The sequence below is a fragment of the Callionymus lyra genome, chromosome 1 (genome assembly GCF_982586985.1).
Source record: "Callionymus lyra chromosome 1, fCalLyr1.hap1.1, whole genome shotgun sequence".
Taxonomy (NCBI): Eukaryota; Metazoa; Chordata; class Actinopteri; order Syngnathiformes; family Callionymidae; genus Callionymus; species Callionymus lyra.
In genome coordinates, this window is record NC_141818.1 from 34,806,626 (window position 1) to 34,830,244 (window position 23,619).

Below are 23,619 nucleotides of genomic sequence, written 5' to 3' on the forward strand. Positions count from 1 at the left end.
CAATGATATTATGATGGTTGACTCTTAACTTTGACTAAATAAGTGTTTATATTCGGTCACATAAACATTTAAAGGCTGCAATAGTGGCTTCTCTATCAGAATCTAATTGGAAAAAAAAGAAAAATGAATTAATTTATTTGTGTAGTTCTTACTCCTTCCTTTTGGGGGCAGTGAAGGGAACTTTCGCTTATTTACATCAGTGGCTACAAAACAAAGAAGTTGCTCAATTCCATGAAAAGGACAATATAACGAATATATACGATATACGAAATAGTTATATTTACGATATAAAGGTAAGATTAAGATATATGTTTGTTCTTTAATTAATAGAGTAAATGTCGTGACTTTTAAAAGATGTGTTTTACCTGCTGTGGCTAAGGTGCTAACCTGTATGTAGCATACGTGCTGGCTAATTCAAATAAGGTTAAGTTATATCTATGTTTAGTTAACTTGCTAACACTTTTACAAAAACGATGTGTCGCTTCAGAGAGATTCTAGAAGTCGTTCTGTGTGTTTTATTTGAATTAATATGACTGCTCAGACAGTCCCCAGGCATGGCTGCTTGTGTAGCTCAAACATGAATGCACTACTGGACCATGTTTTAAAATAGATTATTTTCACGGGTCACAGTCGTCAACTTGGTCATAGGAGACCCCGGGATATGGCCCACATGTGGGACGAAGACCAGGCCTACGAGGAGCTGCTGTACTGGGACAGTTTGATCCAGCAGGGTCACCGCCTCATGCCCAAAGACTTCTCCAGGTGATGTTAATGCTTGGAATATGCTCTTCTGGCACATACGTGAAACCTACACTGGATATTAGTTTAAGAAAATACAAGCTCTTAAATGTTACTAGATGGATACATTACTTTTAATTGGGAGCCTTTCATTTATTCTTTCAATGTTCTTACTTTATTTGTTTCATCTTTTCAGGTACGAAGAACTGCGTTATTGGTACGACTGCCTTTGCTACGAGGATGAGCTGCGAAAATACAATGACTACATCGCAAGGATGGAGGAGTCGCATGATATTCGTCCACCGCAGGTTTGACTAAACCTTTAGACATTAAATACTCTTTGTAAGTCTAATTAATCCTCTGTGGTGATGTTGCATAAGAGCTTTTTATAAAGAGTCTTTGGCTTAGTCTGAATGTTCTCCTAAGACTGCAGTAAAGAAGGCCTCTGGGAGACACCTGTATCTTGACGCCCGTTCATAGTAGAACACGTCTTAAGATCCTTCTTGTGTCCTTAAGAACGATCGAATCTTGGAAACCCTGCTGTTACTTCACATATTTTTGCATATTTGTGTCTGTAAAACAAAACTATCTTGAACTTTTTTTCTTCCAATTAAGTGGTGTTAATTGCTATGAATAAGTTGTATTAATAACTAGTTAATATTCAAAAAAAAAAAATCTTTCCAGGAGCCTAAACCAATCCAGGTTAAACCAGGACCATATGATCGATTTGTGTTGTACAAACACTCGGAAGTGTATCCCTCCTTAGAAGAACTGAAAGCTGTGCAGACTATAGTATCTGATGTGGAATGTGCCCTCAAGAGTGTGTCGGACCAGATGGATGAAAATCACCTACAACGGAAAACGGAGCCAGGAATGTAAGGATACCTTTTTTTCTGACCCCTTATTTGTATTATAATCAAATTCATGTTTATCCTCGTGTAGCAAAAGTGTTGAGAAGAAAGAACGTGTTCTTCGAGGAGTCATGCGGGTCGGTTTGGTTGCTAAAGGTCTGATGCTGAAAGGAGACACAGACTTGGAGCTGGTGCTGCTGTGTTCACAAAAACCAACCGTTCACCTGCTCACGGAAGCAGCAGAGAAGCTGACCACACAACTGGAGGTAGAAGGCTTCAATTTTCTTTTATCTTCAACATTTTTAGATAAAATAGAAATGTAAATTGTGTTTACATGGACGTTAATGGACTCAAAATATATTACCGTTATTTTTGTCTGCAAACTTGCATGTTTCTGATTCATCGTCTCCTGTGCACAAGTCTGTTTCCGCCGGGTCATATGTTGTGGAAAAAAGTCTGACCGACGGTGACGTCATTGTGACCAGCACAAAGAAATCCCCCCTGACTCTGAGCATCCACCTGACATCGCCCCTCGTGAGAGACTGTTCAGGCGGTGAGAAGCATTTTTGAAACTTCTACTAACGATTGTCTTGTACTGTTCCACTGACCTGATCAGGTCCTAAATAGAAAATACTGAAATGCCAGTGAACATCACATCAGCTGATGGTCTTCACTGGCATGAGACACATTTGCTGCACGCGTTGACAAACACAAATTCAATGTTTGTTCTTCCTGATTTGTTTTCATGCTTGCGATGAAGGCATTTCAGGAAGTGAGCGCCTGCTGCAGCAAAAATTATCAGTAGTCGTGTAACTGAAAAAACATTGAATAGGATTCCTAAATGTCACAATATTTTGTGTGGAATCCGAAGGCTGCATTATTTTCCATCACATCTCTAGAATATTTATTTTATTTTAATTGGTATCGATAAAGAATGAGTACATTATTTCTGCTAATTCCTAAAAAAAAAACAAGGATTAAAGGCTGAAATTAAGGGGGACTTAAGGCGTAAACTTTAATGGCTAAAATGGAGTTGTAAGTGAGGTGATTATACCAGAGGTAGCGCATGTTTGTCTGCGCTTTTGTTTGATTGAGTATAGAAGGTAGAGGCTGCTGTGCAAATTTTGTTTGTTGCATTTTGCATTTACTTAAAATATCCAACAGGAAGTATATTCCAGCTGGTAGGAAACATTTTAAGCAATTTAAAGATGCAGAGGAAGTCCCACAAATAAAAAAAGAAATGCACACATGGGGAGGAAAATCTCAAGAGATATCCATTTCCTACACTGCACGACAACTGTCTCAGAAGGGAGATCGCAGCGAACCCAATCCTCCCTGAGAGAAGGAGAATGGCTGGACATCATGATGGAACATATCACTATATTACTCCTTTTAAGAGGGTCATACAATATTTGGTCCATTGTCAGTGATTGAATCCTTGAATTCTTACACCGTCACAGAACCAAACATGATGTTAACCAGCAGCTCGACTCCCACCCTTCCCTCTCTGCTGATGGTTTGTGGCGAGCTGCGACTCCCTGAGCTGCAAGACAGATCCGAGAACCCCTTGGTCAAACTGTGCCTGTTTCTTCTTACCTCACCTCGTCAATAGAATCGCAAACTGCGGACGATCCGCCGGATGTTCTGGACAGGCAGAAATGCCTCGCCGCCTTGGCGTCTCTCCGCCACGCCAAGTGGTTCCAGGTTTGGAATTACGTCCTTATTTATTATTGTATATATAATCTCACATTTGGAGAAACAGAAGCAATCTAATATATCGTTGTTGTTTTCACTCGCTAATGTTGCTATTATCTCGTCCATATTTCAAATTCAACCTTTTTGACTGTCATCTCAATTGGTCTCCTTAATTAACTCTTATCTTTAATTGGTTAGTGCCGGGTTTAGCTCTTTTACACTGCCTGCCTATTTACCACGTGTTACCTATATATGGGTTGGTTCTAGATTGTTAAAGTAGAAATGAGTTGACCTTCTTGCTGCCTGAGGGTTTTCAGTCCTGGTGTATTATCTAGAGACGCACAACATCATCTAGAGCAGGGGACACCGATGTATTGTGTAAAACATGTAATGTGTGTATAACAGGACTATAATTATCAATGATTAATTGATGGTAGCCCTTTTGGTCACACATTGTACCCTTGTTATAGTTGCGAAGTTGCGCAACATCGTCCAGAGTCGCACAACATCAACTAGTATCTAGTTGGTGAGATGCATTTGTTTTCGGTGCTTGTATTGGGCCCTTAAGTTTGACTTCTTTTTTAAGAGCCAAATCCTTATGATGTAAGTGAATGAATAGCTTATTAAAACGTTTTTTCTCATGACATCGTATATTTTAGAAATCCATCCAAAGACAAGATAATGAGTCGAGCAGCAGAAGCAGACAGTGTGAAATGGAAGGAAAAAAAATACTATCATGATCATTTTAAATTTGAGATGCTAATTTTTTGCACATGTGGGTACAATATTAGTTTCAACAATGACCTTGCACAACCATATATTTTAATGTATTGAATTTTCTAAGTTATATTAAAACATTTTAATTGTATGTCGTTGTGACCTCAGCAGCCGCTTCAATTGTCCTTTTCTGTCTCTTCAGGCCAAAGTGAATAAACTGACTTCTGCAGTCGTCGTGATTCGGGTGTTGAGAGAGATGTGTGAAAGACTTCCCTCATGGACTCCTATTTCAGGATGGGTGAGAATACATTTTTCTTCATTATTTATCTTCTTGATAATTTTTTTTTTTTTTACTGCATTATTATCACTTCACAGCCGCTGGAGCTGCTCGTGGAAAGAGCCATCAGTACAGCTGATAGGCCGTTTGGAGTGGGCGAGTCATTCCGCCGGGTTTTGGAATGTATTGCTTCTGGAATCCTCTTGCAAGGTGAGCTCTTGGAATATTCCAAAAAGGGTTTGTCTTATTTACAATAAATGTTTTGTCTGCTGACCTTGAAACTAAACCAAAACTAAAATGCATTATCCAATAATCAAGTTGTCAATTTGTTCTTTTGTTTCTAGGAGGACCCGGAATTAAGGATCCGTGCGAGAAGGAACCTGTGGATGCATCTGATGTTCTGAACCTTCAGCAGCGACAAGAAGTTACCCTGAAAGCGCAGGTAAAGAAAATAAACTTTATGATAAAAATCCTTTTTTTTTTTTGCTCTTTTCTTGATCTGAGAGACTCACAATTTGTGAAAAATAAACAACCTTCTTTCTAGATGGCCTTGAGACTGTGTGCTTTTGGCCAGGTGTATAAAGTGTTGGGACTCGACCCCAAGGTTGTCAGAGCAGGGAAACCACACTCAGGCGGCGGTAATGGACTCCTTTTAACCTCATTCTGTCATCGTTTTGTTGACACAGTGTTAAATATCTTTGTCTCAAACAGACCAGATCCCACCTTCTAGATTCTCCAGAGCAGCTTCTAAGAGGCGCTTCACAGAGGAGAGCAACGAGGAGGAAGACAACCTTGACGGCAAACAGAAAAAGCTTTTTAAGTTCCAAAAGCGCTTTCGAAGAAAATCATGTAAGGAAAAAAACTTTTTCTCTTTACGTCACTTTTTTACATTTTGAATTTATGGGCTGTTGAGTTAATCTTATCACATAAAAGCAGTTCCAGTGACGCTCAAACTGTGAGGCACAAAAAGAAAATTCATGGCTTATTTTCTTTATTCACTATGACTCTGCCAATAGAAATTCACATTCTGTTTGTCTCACTCCCCCTCAGTAAACTCGTAACTGCAGTTGTGATCATTTAGCAAATGTTCTGATCGCAGTAGTTTAAATAGTTCATATAATATCCCGGCAGCAGCGACAGGATCATAAACGCAGTTAAAGTGATAACAAATTAGTAAATGTTTGGGTAAAGTCTTCTCCCGTGTTTTTCTAGTGAGCGACGACGTCAATTTAAACCCAGTGACGCGTCTGAACCAGTACAAACAGGGACTGGAATATCGCCTCATATCTAAAACCGGTCCGGTCCATGAGCCGGTCTTCAAAATGGCCTTAAACATGAATGGAAAAACCTACGAGGCCACCGGACCTTCCAAACGAGTCTCCAAGTTCAAAGTGGCTATTCAAGTAAGAGCCCGCTTTCCCAGAATAAATGTCTTGTTACCATGACGACTCCAGTAACACTGGTCCGATCCTGACACAGGTGCTGCAGGATCTGGGTCTTCCAACGGGAGTAGAGACCAACAAGGAGACGACAAGCATCGCTAAGGAAGGACAGGAATCTGCTAAACCTGGAGCCTCAGAAGATGTAAGTCTCTTCTATGTCCCAGTAGGACTTGTATACGTGGCACCAACACCCAACTCTCTCCGTCCAGTCCGGCTTGAATCCCATCCTGACCAAAAATGGCAAGAACCCTGTGATGGAACTGAACGATAAGCGGCGCAGGCTGAAATACGAGGTGTTATCAGAGACGGGAAGCTCGCATGAAAAGTGCTTCGTCATGGAGGTGAGACACTAGTGGCCAACTAACATGGAAGTACATCAGTGTCATCAGAATTTTGAATAATTGAATTAATAACCTTTAATTAATTTATTATTGTAGTGAAATGTTGTTCATTACGTGAGCATTTAAGTTTTGGTGGCACTATTATCGCAACATTCTTTATATTGAATTTACAACGCTCCAAATTGAAAATGTTGAATTTTTAAAATATATTTCTGAATTATAAGTGTAAAAAATAAACACTATTTGAAAAAGAATTCAATTCTTAACCCTTGCATTATCCCAGGGTCAAGATGACCCAAGGTCCTATAAACAGATGTGTTTGTAGTATCCCTTGTGTTATTTCTGGGTCACCTTGACCCTGATATATAAGGGGTTAAGAAATATTTTAAACATTTTTTTAATTCATTATTCTAATGACACTGATATACCTCAATATTAAATAAGATAAAATCAAGAATCAAAATACTTGTTTTTCCCCCTTCATCCCACACCCTCTCAGTGAACTCATCACTGCAGTTGTTTTTAACAACAACGATGGTTCTTTTGAGGTTTGCACGGGTGAATCTTCTCACTGTTCTGACTGGTTTCAGGTGGAGGTGGACGGGCAGAAGTTTAAAGGGACGGGTTCAAATAAGAAGGAGGCTAAAGCCTATGCTGCTCTGGCTGCACTGGAAATGATTTACCTCAATGAAACCCTCTTGGACCTAAAACAAGAAGAAGAAGAAGAAGAAGAAGAATCCTGCTATGACATGGAAACTAAGGACATTTGTACAAGTCAGCTTTGATTTATTTATTTTTTTGAATTGGAATAGCAAACTTAATGCATAAAAAAACTGCAGCTGATGTACTTTATTCATATATATATATATATATTTCATATATATATATATATATATATATATACTTTTGTTTTGTTTTCTTTTTTTCTGTGATAAACAACTGTTACCATATTAAGATTGTTTTGAAATTCTACAGTCACGGTACAGTTGTCATGTTCCCAAACACCAGTGGAGATTTAACCTCAAACACCAGAAGAAACTAATCATCAACAGGTCATCAAGTGGGTGTCATTGTATACTGACAACATCCAGCTTGTGAATCGTCAAGGGCGGGACACAAAAGAGGGGTCGTGTTCTCAGGGCGACCAGCTGGAGAAACCTTAAATGCACTGCTGTGGTCACTTTCCAAGAGTTCTTAACGAGATACTGTTCTAGATGTGAAAGTTAATATGTAATGAATTTGTTTTTGAGTGTTTATTCTTCTCGCTGATCATTTCAAAGTTTTTAAAGGCATTTAATTTAATTAGCTTTTAAAATCCCTTTAATTTTCAAAAGTGTGAGCACCTGATGATTTTATGCTGGATTAAAATCAAATGTTTGTATTCAAACAACCTTGCTCTTTGTGGCTCTACGTTGTACCATTGAACTTGTGCAGGAACTTTTCAAAATGTTTGGGATCTAAGTAAGATTTTCAGTGGACCAACGACTCATGTTTATGTTATGTTAAAATAAACATTCGGGTAAATGTATATAATTGATGTTTGGCTGTTGTTGTTTTTTGTGGTTGATTATTGAGTTGCTCTATAGTATAATATAATTTGAATATTGTGTATTTAAAGTATTTCTCTTGAAGACTGTTCCCCCTTTACATTATTTGATTTGTTTATTAGATTTAGCTCTAAACATACTAAAATCTAAATATGCCTCTTTCTGTAATATTTAAGCTACCGCTACAAACTCAATTAAAATAAAGACTTTATTCATTTACTCCAAAACAATTCCCCTTTCCCGAGGCTTCAGTACAAAATTGACATTGCAGACGATCGTTGTGGAGGTGTCGTACATGCCTACTTTGCTTTGCAAAAATAATGGTCCTTTAAATGAAATGAGAGAAATAATCACCATTTTATTGAAGAAACCCAGAGTCTGCCATTAGTGAAACCAACAGGAATAGGACGTTTCAAGAGATTATATCACTTTAAAGGCCCTTTGAAAATGCACCTTTGCGTATGAATTTGTGCTTTTCTAAATCGCTTGTATTGAAATTAACCTCAGTTTGGTGTGTGTGTAAGCGATAAATACGTGAGAATACACTCGGGAAGTTTCATGAGATTTCATCTTATACTTTCAAAATAAAGGAAATCTGAAAATGCCCATATAAATCTCAATTTGAGAAAAACATTCAGCATGTCAGAGACTGGTGCGGGCTACCTGTGGAATACACTCAGGAAGTTTCATTCTATCATATACTTTCACAATAAAAGCTGTGTGAACACAGCACAAGATAGTCATGGGAGCAGTTTCAAAGGGCCTTTATTGTGAAAGCATGCGTTATAATCTCATTAAAACTTCTGCAGGGTATGAATGGGGCCCTGCAGAGCCACAAAATTCTGTCTCAGAAGCATTTTCACAAGCTGGCTGATGAGTTAGAATGTGTTGTTCTGCGGATTTAGGTGAGGAAGTACATGCTGCGTTGGTGGACACTGGGTCATCTGCAACCGCACAGGTTCTGGACAATGATGCTGTTATTCCTCCCACTTTGTGCAAACTTTAAACAGTGACTCGTGAACGTACACACATGATCCTCGAGACGACTGTGGTGCCAGGGATGGGTGACCAGTGCGTTTGTTGCCTGGTCTGGGTTGCTAAACTGGAAGAGTTTATACATTTTCAAGCAACTGTTGATTCACCGACAGTCAGACTGTGACTTAGTTAGCGGAGGTGCAGTGGGGGGTTCAACTCCAGCAAAAGCACATGTAGACTTATCATCAGTGACACCCACCCCGATCTCTACCCTGACAACTTCTCTACTGCAGGGGATGATGTTGATTGTGAGGGGGGTATGGGAAAGTGACTATGGAGGTCTTTCATTGAAGGAGCACAACCAGCTGTTGGAGTTTTTTTGGTGAAGTTCAAAAAAGTTTCTCTTTGTCAGATGATGAAGTGGGCAGAAGAGATCCCAGTCCAACATCACATTATATAATAATAAATAAACAAACAAATAAACAATAAAGTTCTACCTAATTACCTACATTGTGATAGGTTGGTCTCATCAGGGGGGGATCTTCCTCTGGCTAAACAAGCAGCATCAGAGGCAAAAAGCGAGACTTATTGAGCCCTAAAAAAGCCCATGGGCTCCTCCTGTTTTTCATGGCCCAAATAAGTCAATTCAGAAGAAGTTGACCTATACTCTGGACTGTGTTGTCGGGTCTTCATGGTTCTCTTCCTTGGACTTACGCAGTGGATACTGGCAGGTTCCCCTCGCTCCATGAGCAAGATCCAAGACAGTTTTTATCACCAGTGGAGGATTATGGCAGGTTAAGATCCTACCATTTGGTCTCTTACATTCTCCGGCCACAATTGAGAGACTCATGGACAAGGTGTTCTCCAACATTCCCAAAAAATGAGTATGTCGTTTACTTAGACGCCATCCTTGTCCATGGTAAGTCCTTCCATTGTTGCATCCACAGAAGTTTCCTGAGATGTTAAATCACATTCCTTGGTCATAGACATGGGGGAGTTGGGGTGCTCAATATGGATGAGAAGGGGCAGGCTGTGAAAGACTGGCCCACTCCCTGCCCGGTGGTGGACTTGAAAAGCTTCTAGGCTTAGGCTTGTAGAGTTTTCCTGTGTTGCAGCAATACTGTTCAAGGTTTTTTTTTAATCTTTTATCTTCGATCCTATTTGATCTAGTTTTTATTGCTTTACTGTTTTTTAATTATTAATGTTAACTTTTTTATTTCTAAAATTAACCAACCTGTACATGGAAGAGGTAGAGAAAATGCCTCAGCTCACTTCAAGTGAACAGCACTTAGGTCAGAATCTGGATACATGAAGTATAGAACTTCACCCAACACAACGGACCACAACATCAAGTTCACACACGAAGATGTCAAGGACAAGCGTTTTTCTTTTGTTTCCATAATTTCTGATCCATAATTTTGACTTTCAACGAACTAACAACCAGCCTACATTTTTACACTTTCCAATAGCCATGGAAGTACATCAGTGCCAGCATTAATGAAATAGTTTCTATATTAAAAGTTGAATTTGTTTTTTCTTTGGCACAGACTGGTTGACGGTTTCCATTAAAGCTTTCACTTTATGACACAATGCAACATATTGTAGTCTTTACATAAAAGTGTCAAATTAAATCACAAAGACATGTTATGCCAATTGTTTTTTAAAGGGATAAAATAACTCAACAGATAGAAGAGAATGGACAAACTGTACTCGATAGTTAAAACGTGTATCAGTGCTGGAGTTGTAAGTAAGTAAGTAATATTTGTAGATCGCTTTTCTAGACCAGGGTCACAAAGCCCCTTAAACAATCAAAACAATACCCAATAAAATATATGCTTATAAGGTGAAGACAACACCGAGACAAACACAGGAGTCTCAGCGGAAGAACGTTCCTCAATATCAGGTAAGATTTATTAATGTGACAAATTTAGAAGTAAAACCTCAGTTTTAATACATGAAACACAATAACTAAGTTAAGACCTCTTCATTCTGGCTAAATGAGTGTTTATATTTGATCACTAGAAACATATGAAGGCTGCAATAGTGGCTCATACACCAGAATCCAAGTGGTCAGTCATTTATTTGTGTAGTTCTTACTCCGTTCCTTTTGGGGGCAGTCAAGCGAAATGTCGCTTATTTACATCAGTGGCTACAAAACAAGCGAGTAAGTCGCTCCACTCCATGAAAGGGCGATATAATACGTTTTATTTGCAGGATAAAGGTACGTTTAAGTCATAATTCAGATTTTCAAATAATATGCATGCCGTGACTGTAAAAATGAAGTGTTTTACCCGATGTAGCTAACGTGCTAACCAGTATGTAGCATACGTGCTGGCTAATTCAGTAATGTCAATATATCTACTGATAAACACGCTATTGTGTTAATATTGTTACGAAAAAAGATGTGTCGCTTAAGAGAGATTCTAGAAAAGGTGGTTTTATTTGAATTCATATGACTGCTCAGGCGGTCCCCAGACGTGGCTCAAACGTGAATGCTGGCAGCTGCACCACTGGACGGTGTTTTAAAATAGATTCTTTTCACGGGTCACAGTCGTCGACCTGGTCACAGGAGACCCCGGGATATGGCCCACATGTGGGACGAACGCCAGGCCTACGAGGAGCTGCTGTACTGGGACAGTTTGATCCAGCAGGGTCACCGCCTCCTGCCTAAAGACTTCTCCAGGTGACGTTTGTCAACACACGTCCATGTCCTCGCATCACAGTTCATCGGTCCATTTGTTTACATCTAAAACCTATTTATTATTATTTAAACCTTATTTTGTTGCCCCGTAAACTTGAACAAATTCACAAGCTTTTTTTGTTGTTGTAAATATCTCCCCTTCATTTCAAATATATACATCTATATTTTCTTTTAAAATAATGCTTAAATTCGCCCAATTTAAACAAAAAAAAAAAAGTTTTCCGTGTAAACATTGGGTCTCATTCATGTATTTTGGCTTTTATCAATATTTTAGCGGCTCTGCTCTTGTTAGTCTAAATCGACATCCTTTCCTGAGCCTGTGTTGAGTTTGTGGAATTTAACATTTAACTCATATTGCCCTTGATTATGTGAAAAATACGCAGAAACCTTGGAAAAACGTGACTTGAACAAAACCAAAAGAAATAAAACAAGTTTAGTAAAATGACATCTAGTAGTTTAAAAATCCAGATTATATTAGTGTTATATATGTGTTCATTATTGTTGTGCATCAATCCAATAACACATTAATTCTACATGATACTTATTTTATTGAATACATTTCATATTTAATATAATATTTATTTTAAAAATACATTAAAAAAACCTATAAGAATATAAGCAAATAATGGACTAACAAAATGTAAACACTATTTTAAACTGAGAACACTCCTGGGACTGAAGTGTTTCTTTTGTATGTTTTTTTTGTTCATGTCAAATAGGGGTGAGGTGATATCAAATCAATCAAGAAAAATGTTATTTAATTAATAATTTAATTTAAAAATCATACATTTGCATTTATCTTGAGCCTCGGATTTTTTAAATATTGATTTAAGAAATTGATTTTCAACCTATTTATTAGGTACGAGAGGTTTGGTTTTATTATTATATTTCCAGAGCATTGCTCTATGTGACATAAAAGTTATTTAAAACATTTTTTACTCATCAGGTTACTTCATTTACACATTCAGATATAACAGAATCCTCTAAGTGTAATTGATTGGAGACACCTTACTTCTCAGGTATGAAGAACTGCGTTATTGGTACGACTGCCTTTGCTACGAGGATGAGCTGCGAAAATACAATGACTACATCGCAAGGATGGAGGAGTCGCATGATATTCGTCCACCGAAGGTTTGTTAAAATGGTGTGATTAGCGTGAAGAAGACTGTAGATTGGTTGCAATGATTGAATCACTGCTCAGTAAAGATTTAAGTAAATCATCTCTAGCACCGATGACCTTACACAAGCTTATTTAAGCAAGACTGTTATTCTCTCTTTCTCCCTTAAGACTAAGACGGTGGTTCCCAAAGTGGTGCAATAAAATTGTGTGTCAAAAAAAAACAAGAAAATATTTTCCTACTATTAGCATGAGCAGCGAAACATGTCTCTTGAAATGCAGAAGTGTTGTGAATTATTAGAAATCTTGATTTTTTTAAAAATGAGTTTGCCATCTGTCTTTGGTTGCAGGAGCCTAAACCCATCCAGTCGAAGCAAGGACCATATGATCGACGTGTGTTGTTCAAACACTCTGAAGTGTATCCCTCCCCAGAAGAACTGGAAGCTGTGCAGACTATAGTATCTGATGTGGAATGTGCCCTCAAGAGTGTATCAGACCAGATGGATAAAACTGACATTCAAGGGAAAATGGAGCCAGGAATGTAAGGATACCTTTTTGATTCTGACCCGTTACTTGTATGGATATGAAATTCATGTTTCTCCTCGTGTAGCAAAAGTGTTGAGAAGAAAGATCGTGTTCTTCGAGGAGTCATGCGGGTCGGTTTGGTTGCTAAAGGTCTGCTGCTGAAAGGAGACAAAGACTTGGAGTTGGTGCTGCTGTGTTCACAAAAACCAACCGTTCACCTGCTCACGGAAGCAGCAGAGAAGCTGACCACACAACTGGAGGTAGAAGGCTTCAATTTTAGTTTGTGTATTTTAAGATAAAGTAGAAGCTGTGTTCACATGGACATTAATGGACTCACAAACTGTTTATTTTTGTCTGCCAACTTGCATGTTTCTGATTCATCGTCTCCTGTGCACAAGTCTGTTTCCGCCGGGTCATATGTTGTGGAAAAAAGTCTGACCGACGGTGACGTCATCGTGACCAGCACAAAGAAATCACCCCTGACTCTGACCATCCACCTGACGTCGCCCCTCGTGAGAGACTGTTCAGGCGGTGAGAAGCATTTTTGAAACTGCTACTACGATTGTCTTGACCTGTTCCACTGACCTGATCAGGTCCTAACCAGAGCTCAGTGGAACAGAAAGACTGAAATGCCAGTGAACATCACATGAGCTGATGGTCTTCACTGGCATGAGACACATTTACTGCACGTGTTGGTGGAAAAAAAAAATCAACCGACACAAATAAGATGTTTATTCTTCCTCATTTGTTTTAATGCTCGCGATGGAGGCGGTTCAGGAAGTGAGCGCCAACTGCATGCACTAATGCTAAACTGAGTCAATTGGCACCTGCTGCAGCAAAAATGATCAGTAGTCGTGTAATCTTATAGAAATGACATTGAATAGGATTCCCTAAAGGTTACAACAATATGTTGGCCTTTTTAATGGGTATCAACAAAGAGTCAGTCCAATATTTCTGCTAGAGGGGAGTTGTGGGTGAAAGAGTGAGGTGATCAGACTGGAGGAGAAGTAGAGATCTTGTTTGTCTGAACTTTTGTATGATATACAATGTTCTGGAGAAGAGAAAAAAGGTAGAAACGGGTCTAATTTGTTTTGAACTTAAAATTCTGCATTCATCAAAATGTCACACAGCAACTTAATTCCACCCAGTAGGAAATGTGTAATGCAAATTTAAGATAATGAGGAAGTCCCAAAAATAAAATAAGAAATACTTTACAAATACTCTTTGGGCAGAACATCTTAAAATGTAGCCATTTCCTACACTGCATAGTTTTTCTGGCCAGCTCTCTCTCACTCTTAAAACATTTATATATGATTCTAACTAAAAGAAATGTTATCCTATGAAGGATGTATATATGGAAAAGTAAAATTGTATTTCTAGGTGTGATCAATTCTGAAGTCTACCTTGTGCTGACATTCTATTCAACTGTGAGTTTCATTCATTCTCGTTCTACTTACCATTTAATTTCTGACGTTTAAAGTAGCTTTTGAGTCAATTGACTTCATAAAAGATGTTTCACAACTGCTAAAAAAAAAGGCTTAATTATAAAACCAGATTTCTCTGTGCAGTGTTGAAAATGAGTGTCAGCCTCTCACCTGTTGGTTCTGACTTGAACGTATCAAATCTTGTGATCAATTTTGCTGCAGAGTGATGCAGACGTCGCAGCCCTCAGTGCTTGTGATTGACAGTTAATGGCCCTCTAGTTTGTCAAGTTTGTTTTAGGAGTGCTGGACCTTTGACCAACAGGATACACTGTCTCAGAAGGGAGATCGCAGCGAACCCAATCCTCCCTGAGAGAAGGCGAATGGCTGGACATCATGATGGAATATATCACTATATTACTCCTTTTTAAGAGGGTCATACAATAATTTGGTCCATTGTCAGTGATTGAATCCTTGAATTCTTACACCGTCACAGAACCAAACATGATGTTAACCAGCAGCTCGACTCCCACCCTTCCCTCTCTGCTGATGGTTTGTGGCGAGCTGCGACTCCCTGAGCTGCAAGACAGATCCGAGAACCCCTTGGTCAAACTGTGCCTGTTTCTTCTTACCTCACCTCGTCAATAGAATCGCAAACTGCGGACGATCCGCCGGATGTTCTGGACAGGCAGAAATGCCTCGCCGCCTTGGCGTCTCTCCGCCACGCCAAGTGGTTCCAGGTTTGGAATTACGTCATTATTTACTCGCTGTTTGATTTTATTTTTTTTGGCATTTTTTTTATTTTAACAAATTCGTGTTTATAGTTATGTGCATTTATACAGTGGAGCCCAACATGTTTATTTGTAAGTTTGTTTTGTTTTATTTTTTTTACCAGAAATTCCACAGCCGTCTCCCAAAAGATAAAAAGACCATGTGCAAGAGGCATCATTATGGAAGCTCTTATTTGCATTTGAACAAAAAGTGGCATTTCCAAAATGATTCATAGCCTTTGTATTGTTCTTGTTGACTGTGACAGTTTGTGACTGGTCTTGAAAGTTCAAGACCAGTCCAAACAGTCATAGCTGTTCTGAAGCTTCCTAGTTACCCACATTCATTAGAAACATCTGCTTTAATCAACTCAACAGGTGAAAAACAGCAGCTCTCAGCAGTTGGTTTAGAGACAAAAATGGTCCAAACAAAGGAGCTCTCTGAGGACGTGTGGCTGTGTATTGACTCACAAGTCAGGGAAGGTCTATAAGATCATATCTAAATGTTCTTAAGTTCCAGTAGCTTCAGTGCGAAGTATTATTATAAATAGAAGACGTTCCTCACTGTGGAAAATCCCAGAGGATGGAAGCCTAAAGTGACACGTGTGCTGGTCAGGACGATTGTGAGGGAGGTGAAGAAGAACCCAAGGATCACCACCAAGGCCATCCTGGAGAATCTGGGCTCTCTCAAAGAAGACACTGCCCACTGCTGAGTTGGACGCAGACGAAGGAGGACGACACTTCTCCAGATAAGACACAGAAAAGTCTGTTTGGCTTTTGCAATGGCTCATATGGACAAAGAAGAACACTGTTTTATGGTCAGACAAAACAGAAATGGAATTATTTGATCACGATGATGTAGCCTTTATTAGGCTTAAAAAGAGAGGACTTCGACCCACAGAACACCTTCTTTACTGTCAAACATGGTGGTAGAACCTAATGCTTTGGGGCTGTTTTTTAACATCAAGATTCTCGACAACAACATCACGCAGTCTGCAGAGAAAATTGGCCTCGGACACAAGTGGACATTTCCGTTTGACAACGAGCCAAAGCACATAGCAAACGGGTAAAGAAAAGGTTAGCAGACAAAAACAGTCCTGAATCCAATTGGTAACCTGTGGCAGGAGCTGAAGATCAGGGTGATGGCCAGAAGACCCTGAAACCAGAAAGAGTTGGAGCTAATGGCCAAAGATAAATGGGCAGAAATACTAGTGGAGACAAGAAGCTGCTCAGCAATTATAGGTGTTTGTTGTAATGGCCAATAAAGAATTTTCTATTTATTATTTAGAAATGTATGAATTTCTTTGGACTTTTCTTCAAATGTAAATAAAAGTGAGATTTTATTTTCCTATAATGATGCCTCTTGCACTTGGTCTTTTCATCTTTTGGGAGACAGCTGCAGCATTTCCAGTCAAAAAACCTGCTGGTTGGATAAAAGTAACTTTTAGTCAAATTTGTTGGGTTATGAATACTTTCGGGCTCCACTGTGTTGTGTGTGTGTGTATTTTCACATTTGGAGAAACGGAATCCTTTTAATGTTCTTTATAGCTTTAATGTTGCTCTAATGTCATCCACATTTAAAATTCAATCTTGTTTACCATCATTTCACTTGGTCTTATCTTAATTCTTATCTCTTATTGATCAGTCTCGGGTTCAGCTCTTTCACACTGCCTGCCTATTTACTGCATGTTTCTTTTGTATCCGCTCCGAGACCTTTGGTTCTGGATCGTTCAAGGGTCAACTAATGTGTTGATTTAAGTGTCTCTTCAATAGATCTTTGACCTCTATTGTATCATCAGTATGAGTCTGTTCGTACAAAACTTTCTTTACATTCAAATATTTACATTAGAAAATGTGTTTAAGCCCTGCCCACTGAAAACATTTTTCTGAAGATTAAATCTTGTTTACCATAACCACACCAACTCTGCTGTGATTGGTCAAACATCGAGGTTTGTCACCGCACATCATCATGTCAAAGGGACTTGTTATTTCACAATTTCCTTAAGAACATCTTCAGAGGGATTAATAATGTTTATCTATTTGAACAAAGGTCGAGAGTAGCTAACGGAATGAATAGATTATTCACAGGTTATATCGAAATGTGTTTTCTCATGACATCGTAGATTTTAGAAATCCATCCAAAGATGATCAATTGTCCAGATCGAGTCGAGCAGCAGCAGATGCAGTCGGTGTGAAATGGCAGGAAAAAAAAGTTTTGACAGACGTTCTTATGTTTGAAATATTAGATTTTAATTGGCTGTAATATTAGTTTCAACAATGACCTGATAGAACCATGTACTTTTTCAATTTGAATTGTTTATTATTCTATCTTTATATTGAAACATTTTGATTGTATGTCAACAGCCGCTTCAATTGTCCTTTTCTGTCTCTTCAGGCCAAAGTGAATAAACTGACTTCTGCAGTCGTCGTGATCCGGATATTGAGAGAGATGTGTGAAAGACTTCCCTCTTGGACTCCTATTTCAGGATGGGTGAGAAAGCTTGACTTGTTTTTTTTGCACGTTTTGTCTTCTTGATCATTTTGTTTTCAAATCACTTGACAGTTGCTGGAGCTGCTCGTGGAAAGAGCCATCAGTACAGCTGATAGGCCAATGGGAGTGGGCGAGTCATTCCGCCGGGTTTTGGAGTGTATTGCTTCTGGAATCCTCTTGCAAGGTGAGCTCTTGGGAAATCCAAAATGTGTTAGTTGTTCTTGACACCAAACCTCAAATGTCACTTTGTTCTTTTGTTTCTAGGAGGACCCGGAATTAAGGATCCGTGTGAGAAGGAACCTGTGGATGCAACTGATGTTCTGAACCTTCAGCAGCGAGAAGAAGTTACCCTGAAAGCGCAGGTAAAAAAAATATACTTTGTGATAAAAATACCTATGTTTTTGCTCTTTTCTTGATCGGAGTGACATTTCTTTCTAGATGGCCTTGAGACTGTGTGCTTTTGGCCAGGTGTATAAAGTGTTGGGACTCGACCCCAAGGTTGTCAGAGCAGGGAAACCATACTCGGGCGGCGGTAACCGGCTCCTCCCCCTTTATTGTCTTGTCGTTTTGTCGATGGAAGACGTTAAATGTCTTTGTCTCAAACAGACCAGATCCCACCTGCCGGATTCTCTAATGCACCTTCTAAGAGGCGCTTCACAGAGGAGAGCAACGAGGAGGAAGACAACCTTGACGGCAAACAGAAAAAGTTTTTTAAATTCCAAAAGCGCTTTCCAAGAAAATCATGTAAGGAAAAATCACTTTATTTGCTGTTTTCTCATTACTTCACTTTTTTTACATTTTGATTTTATGAGCTGTTGAGTTAAATGAAATTATTAAATTAAATAAAGATGATGAACTGAGATGAGAACTCTGGACATTTAACTATATTGTATATAATTAGTAGCAAACTTTTGCTACTGAACTGCAATCATTTTTTATTCTGGTTGTTTTCCTGATTTTATAGCAGTTATAAAACCCTTCCTTAACAGTGACACCCAAAAATGTTACAGACATAAGAGGACATTTTTTTTGTTGCAAATTTGCTAACTAAAATTACACGATTGCATTGACACACTGCTTGTCTCACTCCCCCTTTGTGAACTCATAGTTGCAGTTGTGATCATTTGGCAAATGTTCTGATTGCAGTAGTTTAAATAGTTCATATAATATCCTGGCAGCAGCGACAGGATCATAAACACAGTTAAAGTGATAAAAAATTAGTAAATGTTTGGGTAAAGTCTTCTCCCGTGTTTTTCTAGTGAGCGACGACGTCAATTTAAACGCAGTGATGCGTCTCAACCAGTACCGACCCGGACTGGAATACCGCCTCATATCTCAAACGGGTCCGGTCCATGAGCCGGTCTTCAAAATGGCCGTGGACATGAACGGAAAAACCTACGAGGCCACCGGACCTTCCAAACGAGCCTCCAAGCTCAACGTGGCTATTAAAGTAAGAGCCCGCTTTCTCTGAATAAATGTCTTGTTACCATGACGACTCCAGTAACACTGGTCTGATCGTGACTCAGGTGCTGCAGGATCTGGGTCTTCCAACGGGAGTAGAGACTAAGGCCGAGACGACAAGCGTCGTCAAGGAAGGACAGGAATCTGCTAAACCTGGAGCCTCAGAAGATGTAAGTCTCTTCTATGTCCTAGTAGGACTTGTATACGTGGCACCAACACCCAACCCTCTCCGTCCAGTCCGGCTTGAATCCCATCCTGACCAAAAATGGCAAGAACCCTGTGATGGAACTGAACGAGAAGCGGCGCAGCCTGAAGTATGAGCTTTCAGCAGAGACGGGAGGTTCGCATGAAAAGTGCTTCGTCATGGAGGTGAGACACTAGTGTTTGTCAGTGTCGTCATGATTTTGAATGAACGGTAAAAATAACCATTTAAATGTTTTTTATGCATTGAGTTAGTGATTCAATAATTGAATTAAATAAATTCTATATTGAAAAGTTGATTCCTAGTTCTTTTTTTTTTTTAATAACTGAATTTAGTAATTAAATAATATTTAATATTATTTGATATTTTAATTCCAATAATTCAATGTTGGTATAACGGTGCCACCCTACAAAATGAAAAGCGTAACCAAAATATGTGATCGACCTTTCAGCCAATCATGCGTCAGGCAGGCATTGGCAATTCATTATTTCAGAATTCTAAGCATCAGTATTGTCTGGTGGCACGTTTATAGCAACATTTTAAATTTAATTTAGACTTGGACTTGATAATTCAATGCTTAAAAAAACAGTTAAATAAACATTTTCAACAATAAAATCCCTTTCAGATTCCCTTTTTTACTAAATAAACATGGCTTCCTCTTCATCTCACCCCCTCTCAGAGAACTCATCACTGTAGACGTTCTGAGCCACAATGATCATTCTTTAGACGCATGCGCAGATGAATCTACTCACTGGTTTCAGGTGGAGGTGGACGGGCAGAAGTTCAAAGGGCGGGGGTCAAACAAGAAGGAGGCGAAGGCTTACGCTGCTCTGGCTGCACTGGAAAAGCTTTTCCCCGACAACGGGACGACATCAGACTCGAACAAAAGCACCAAGAAGAAGATGTCCTACACCGACATGGTAACTGGGAACATTAGTAGAAGTCAGAATGTGTTTAACAAACCAGAAATGATCACTTGGTTCGACAGCATATCCCTGGGTTTGGAACCATTCGTGGAATCCCTTCAGACACTGGGTCCCGGGGCAGCGGTCACGGGCGAGGCTGGGGTTGGGGCAGAGGGCGGCAGTTCTCCTCTTCAGGACCTTCTTACAACAAAAGTAAGAGATATTCCTCGGGAGAGGAGTAAGAGAATACTTTAAAAATTGAGATTTTTTTTCCATGATACCTCATTGATATTCCACAGGCCCTGTATTGATTAATATATATATATATTTTTGGGGGGTGGATTTAATTTTTTAATAGTTATTTTATGGTTTCTATTTCAGTAAAGTGTGTATAAAATGAAATATTTCGATTTTTTTTTTTTTACCATTAACAATTTAAAGGGATAACATATATCGGCTATTTAGTGGAATTCCACTATTTCTCAAGGTAAAACTGTATTTTACAAACTTGTTTTAAAAACATTAGGTTTAAGAAGCGATCAAAAGATGATCATAATATGTATGAGTTGTGTTGCTCTCTATGTTTTCATTGATGTCAGTAGCTTCCTGTCGTGAGACTGTGCGCGTTTGGTAAATATTGTGTAGTGATTTTGATTTGTAATAACATTTTTTCGTAATAATATTTGCATTAAACTAGCCAATCACTGAGGGCACCAGGCAATGTCAACTAAAATATTATGAAACATTATGGTGAATCCAAAAACTTTGCTCAAAAAGAAATAAACGTCTGGCTTTCAAATTTAGAGCATTGAATTAGCTGAGTCTGCCCTGTGCCCTTCATAATCACAGTCATACCCTTTACTGTTTAAAATGCATGTTTTAATCCTTTTTTTTTTTATTATTTATGAGATCATTTGTCATATCTAATTATTTTTTTAAATAAATTTAGTTTTAGATTGTCACCTAAAAAATTAAATAGCAGGTTTAATATTCCAACGTTTGAATATAGTATTTAAGTTTATAATTAATGTTATGGCTGTGAAATATTGTCAAAGATGGATCGTAGTTCTTCTAGAAGATGTAAACTATTAACCCAAAAATATCATTCAATGATTTTCAAATGTGTTTTTTGTTCCGCCCTGGTTGTCGACCAAGAAGATATTACGACTTCCACAATTAAAAGCAACATTTTTATGATAAAATCAATGGCTTTGGAATTTAAAAATAACTGAAATTCGTCTGCTCTGTCACCCACAAGGGGACCTGCTCTTCCAGCCACAAGAGGGCTGTATCTATATTCAGCAGAACATATTGATATATTAAAATGAATACATTTGTAGCTTCCGTCCACTAGATGGCAGCAGTCATTACATCCTGCGCAGCCAAAGAAACAGTGAAATTGTGCAAGATCCCAGCGATAACTGAGGACGAGAGGATACAGTCGAACTCCAGCAACTTTTAGAGCTGATATCTGCACATATTTTTGTTTCGTCAAACGCCTGATTCTGTCTCTGTACTCAAAGCAAACTACAGCTACGAGAGCAAGACGGGCTCCGGCTACCGTGAGTTCGACTCTTCTCCCGCTATTCTCACCACAAAACAGGCTTCAGCAGACTTTCCCCTTTTGATTCCAGACAAACTCTTCACCAACAACGGCTCCACCAACAGCGGGCTCACAGAAGGTTACGGCACCTACTACCCAGAAAGCAGCACCTCTGAGAAGTCCAAGGACAGCACAACGGGGACCTACCAGTCGGTGGCGCCGTCCGGCGACCAGCAGAGTCCGTACAGCTACGGATACGGCGACGAGAAGAAGAAGCAGTTGACGCAGACTCCGAGTCAGAGCTACTCGTACAGCACCACGTACCCCGCCTCCGTGACGGGGGCGCAGGGCTACAACGCCTACGGTAACGCTTCACTCTCTTTCACTCCAACCTCCATAAACCGCCTTAACCATCGTCTCGCCACAGGTTGGGGGAACCAGTCTTCGTGGACCAATCAGCAGGGCTACACATCAGTCCAGGGCAGCGCCGCTCAGAACCAGGGTTCCTTCTACGGCTGAAATGCTTTGAACTCTCCTGTTCCAGCTTCTTTCTACAGACGTGATCCAGAGATTTGATCGATGCTACAGTGTTTAAGTTAAGTTGTCCTGCTCATGTTGTGTAACTGTTTGTCTTCATGTCAGGAATGTATAATAAAAATGTGTCTTTTTGAAAGAGTGTCACTGTCACTTTTTTTTTCCACACACTGTTTTTTGTGTTTGTTTTACTATTTTCTGATCCATCATTTTTGACTTGACAATGTTGACTGATTGAAATTAGTACTTTCTGTATCGAAAACTTGAATTAGGAATTAATCCTTCATGTTTTAACCATCTTAGTCACATGACAATGCCAACCACAGGTTTATGATCATAGCTTTTCTTTCGCCGAGCGCAGCACGACGCTCTCGGTCTTGTCATTTTCCGAAACTTTGCAGCCGTGACCCGACTTATGTCACCAGAACGACGTCACTGTGATGTCAAGTCAAGTCAAGTTCTTTTATTGTCAAATATGCATGTATTGAGACATGCCTATTTGTGACATTGAGCAACACATTTAAGACATTAAACACTTAAAACAATCAAAGACTTAAACAGACATTAATTAAGACATACAAGAAAAAAAAATTAAATAAATAACCAACAAAATGAAATAAATAATCAAAAAACTTAATCAACTAATAGACAGAATATACACAAAAAACAAGGAACAAAGTTAATGCACAGATAAAAGTTAAAGCAGAGGTGAAAGTGATGGTATCGTGGGTAAGATGGAAGAAAAGAATCGTGCTGTATTGAGTCCTTATCTAAAAGATGAGCGAGGACTTCTTAAAAACTCCTGAGGCGATTTGACCTCAATCCCAGAAAATGCGTCAACAGGACGTTAAGCGAGTGTCTTTGTACACTGATGACATCGGGCTCTTCGGTGAAAGAGTCATCAAGGTGGGACACAAAGAGGAGTTTGTTGTTTACTGAGCGGGACCAGCTGGCTCCTGGCCCAGAGAGACATTCCATGCAGCGTTCTGGTCACTTTCCAACAGGGCTTAATGAGTGTTCTAGACTCAACAAGAACGATATCATGAGGAATGACTTTGTTTTTGCATTACAGGCACTGGTTCCATGAATCTAAAAAAATAAGGCCTTGATTGGCATAAAAATGTCTTAAATACATTTTTTAAAAGTCTTACAAATGTGATTAAGATGAGTTTCAGCCTCTTGACTCGTGCAGCAGATGAACGTCCTGCTTCTACTTTATTGTGGTCGATGTCACAACTTCTTAAACAGACGTTTGTTTTTTGTGTAAACGTTAACTCTGATGAAGCTTCATGAAGCAGTGTCATTATCTTCAGACTCCACTAGATGGCGCTCTCTGCACATCATTTTTAAACTGATGACCTCCTGACCT

The 23,619-nt window shown here is 39.1% G+C and overlaps 1 protein-coding gene and 1 pseudogene across 2 annotated transcripts; both read left to right on the forward strand.

Moving 5' to 3' along the window:
- The first annotated feature begins 205 nt into the window (after positions 1–205).
- Positions 206–7,039, forward strand: LOC148089199 (interleukin enhancer-binding factor 3-like; annotated as a pseudogene). The gene is made up of 16 exons (XR_015713190.1): positions 206–293; positions 631–762; positions 935–1,046; positions 1,423–1,613; positions 1,681–1,855; positions 2,010–2,142; positions 3,202–3,293; positions 4,204–4,299; positions 4,377–4,488; positions 4,623–4,720; positions 4,823–4,916; positions 4,990–5,127; positions 5,491–5,681; positions 5,758–5,862; positions 5,930–6,061; positions 6,652–7,039. The product of XR_015713190.1 is annotated as an interleukin enhancer-binding factor 3-like (transcript).
- A 3,689-nt stretch (positions 7,040–10,728) lies between these two features.
- On the forward strand, positions 10,729–22,389 carry LOC148089200 (interleukin enhancer-binding factor 3-like). The gene is made up of 20 exons (XM_087804251.1): positions 10,729–10,804; positions 11,135–11,266; positions 12,304–12,415; positions 12,752–12,942; positions 13,012–13,186; positions 13,325–13,457; positions 14,996–15,087; positions 17,510–17,605; positions 17,678–17,789; positions 17,870–17,967; positions 18,044–18,137; positions 18,212–18,349; positions 18,865–19,055; positions 19,132–19,236; positions 19,304–19,435; positions 20,030–20,188; positions 20,257–20,386; positions 21,697–21,735; positions 21,808–22,080; positions 22,144–22,389. Exons 2-20 carry the CDS (start codon positions 11,166–11,168, stop codon positions 22,233–22,235), a joined length of 2,463 nt encoding a protein of 820 aa, XP_087660377.1. The 5' UTR covers positions 10,729–10,804; positions 11,135–11,165; the 3' UTR covers positions 22,236–22,389.
- The last annotated feature ends 1,230 nt before the right edge of the window (positions 22,390–23,619 follow it).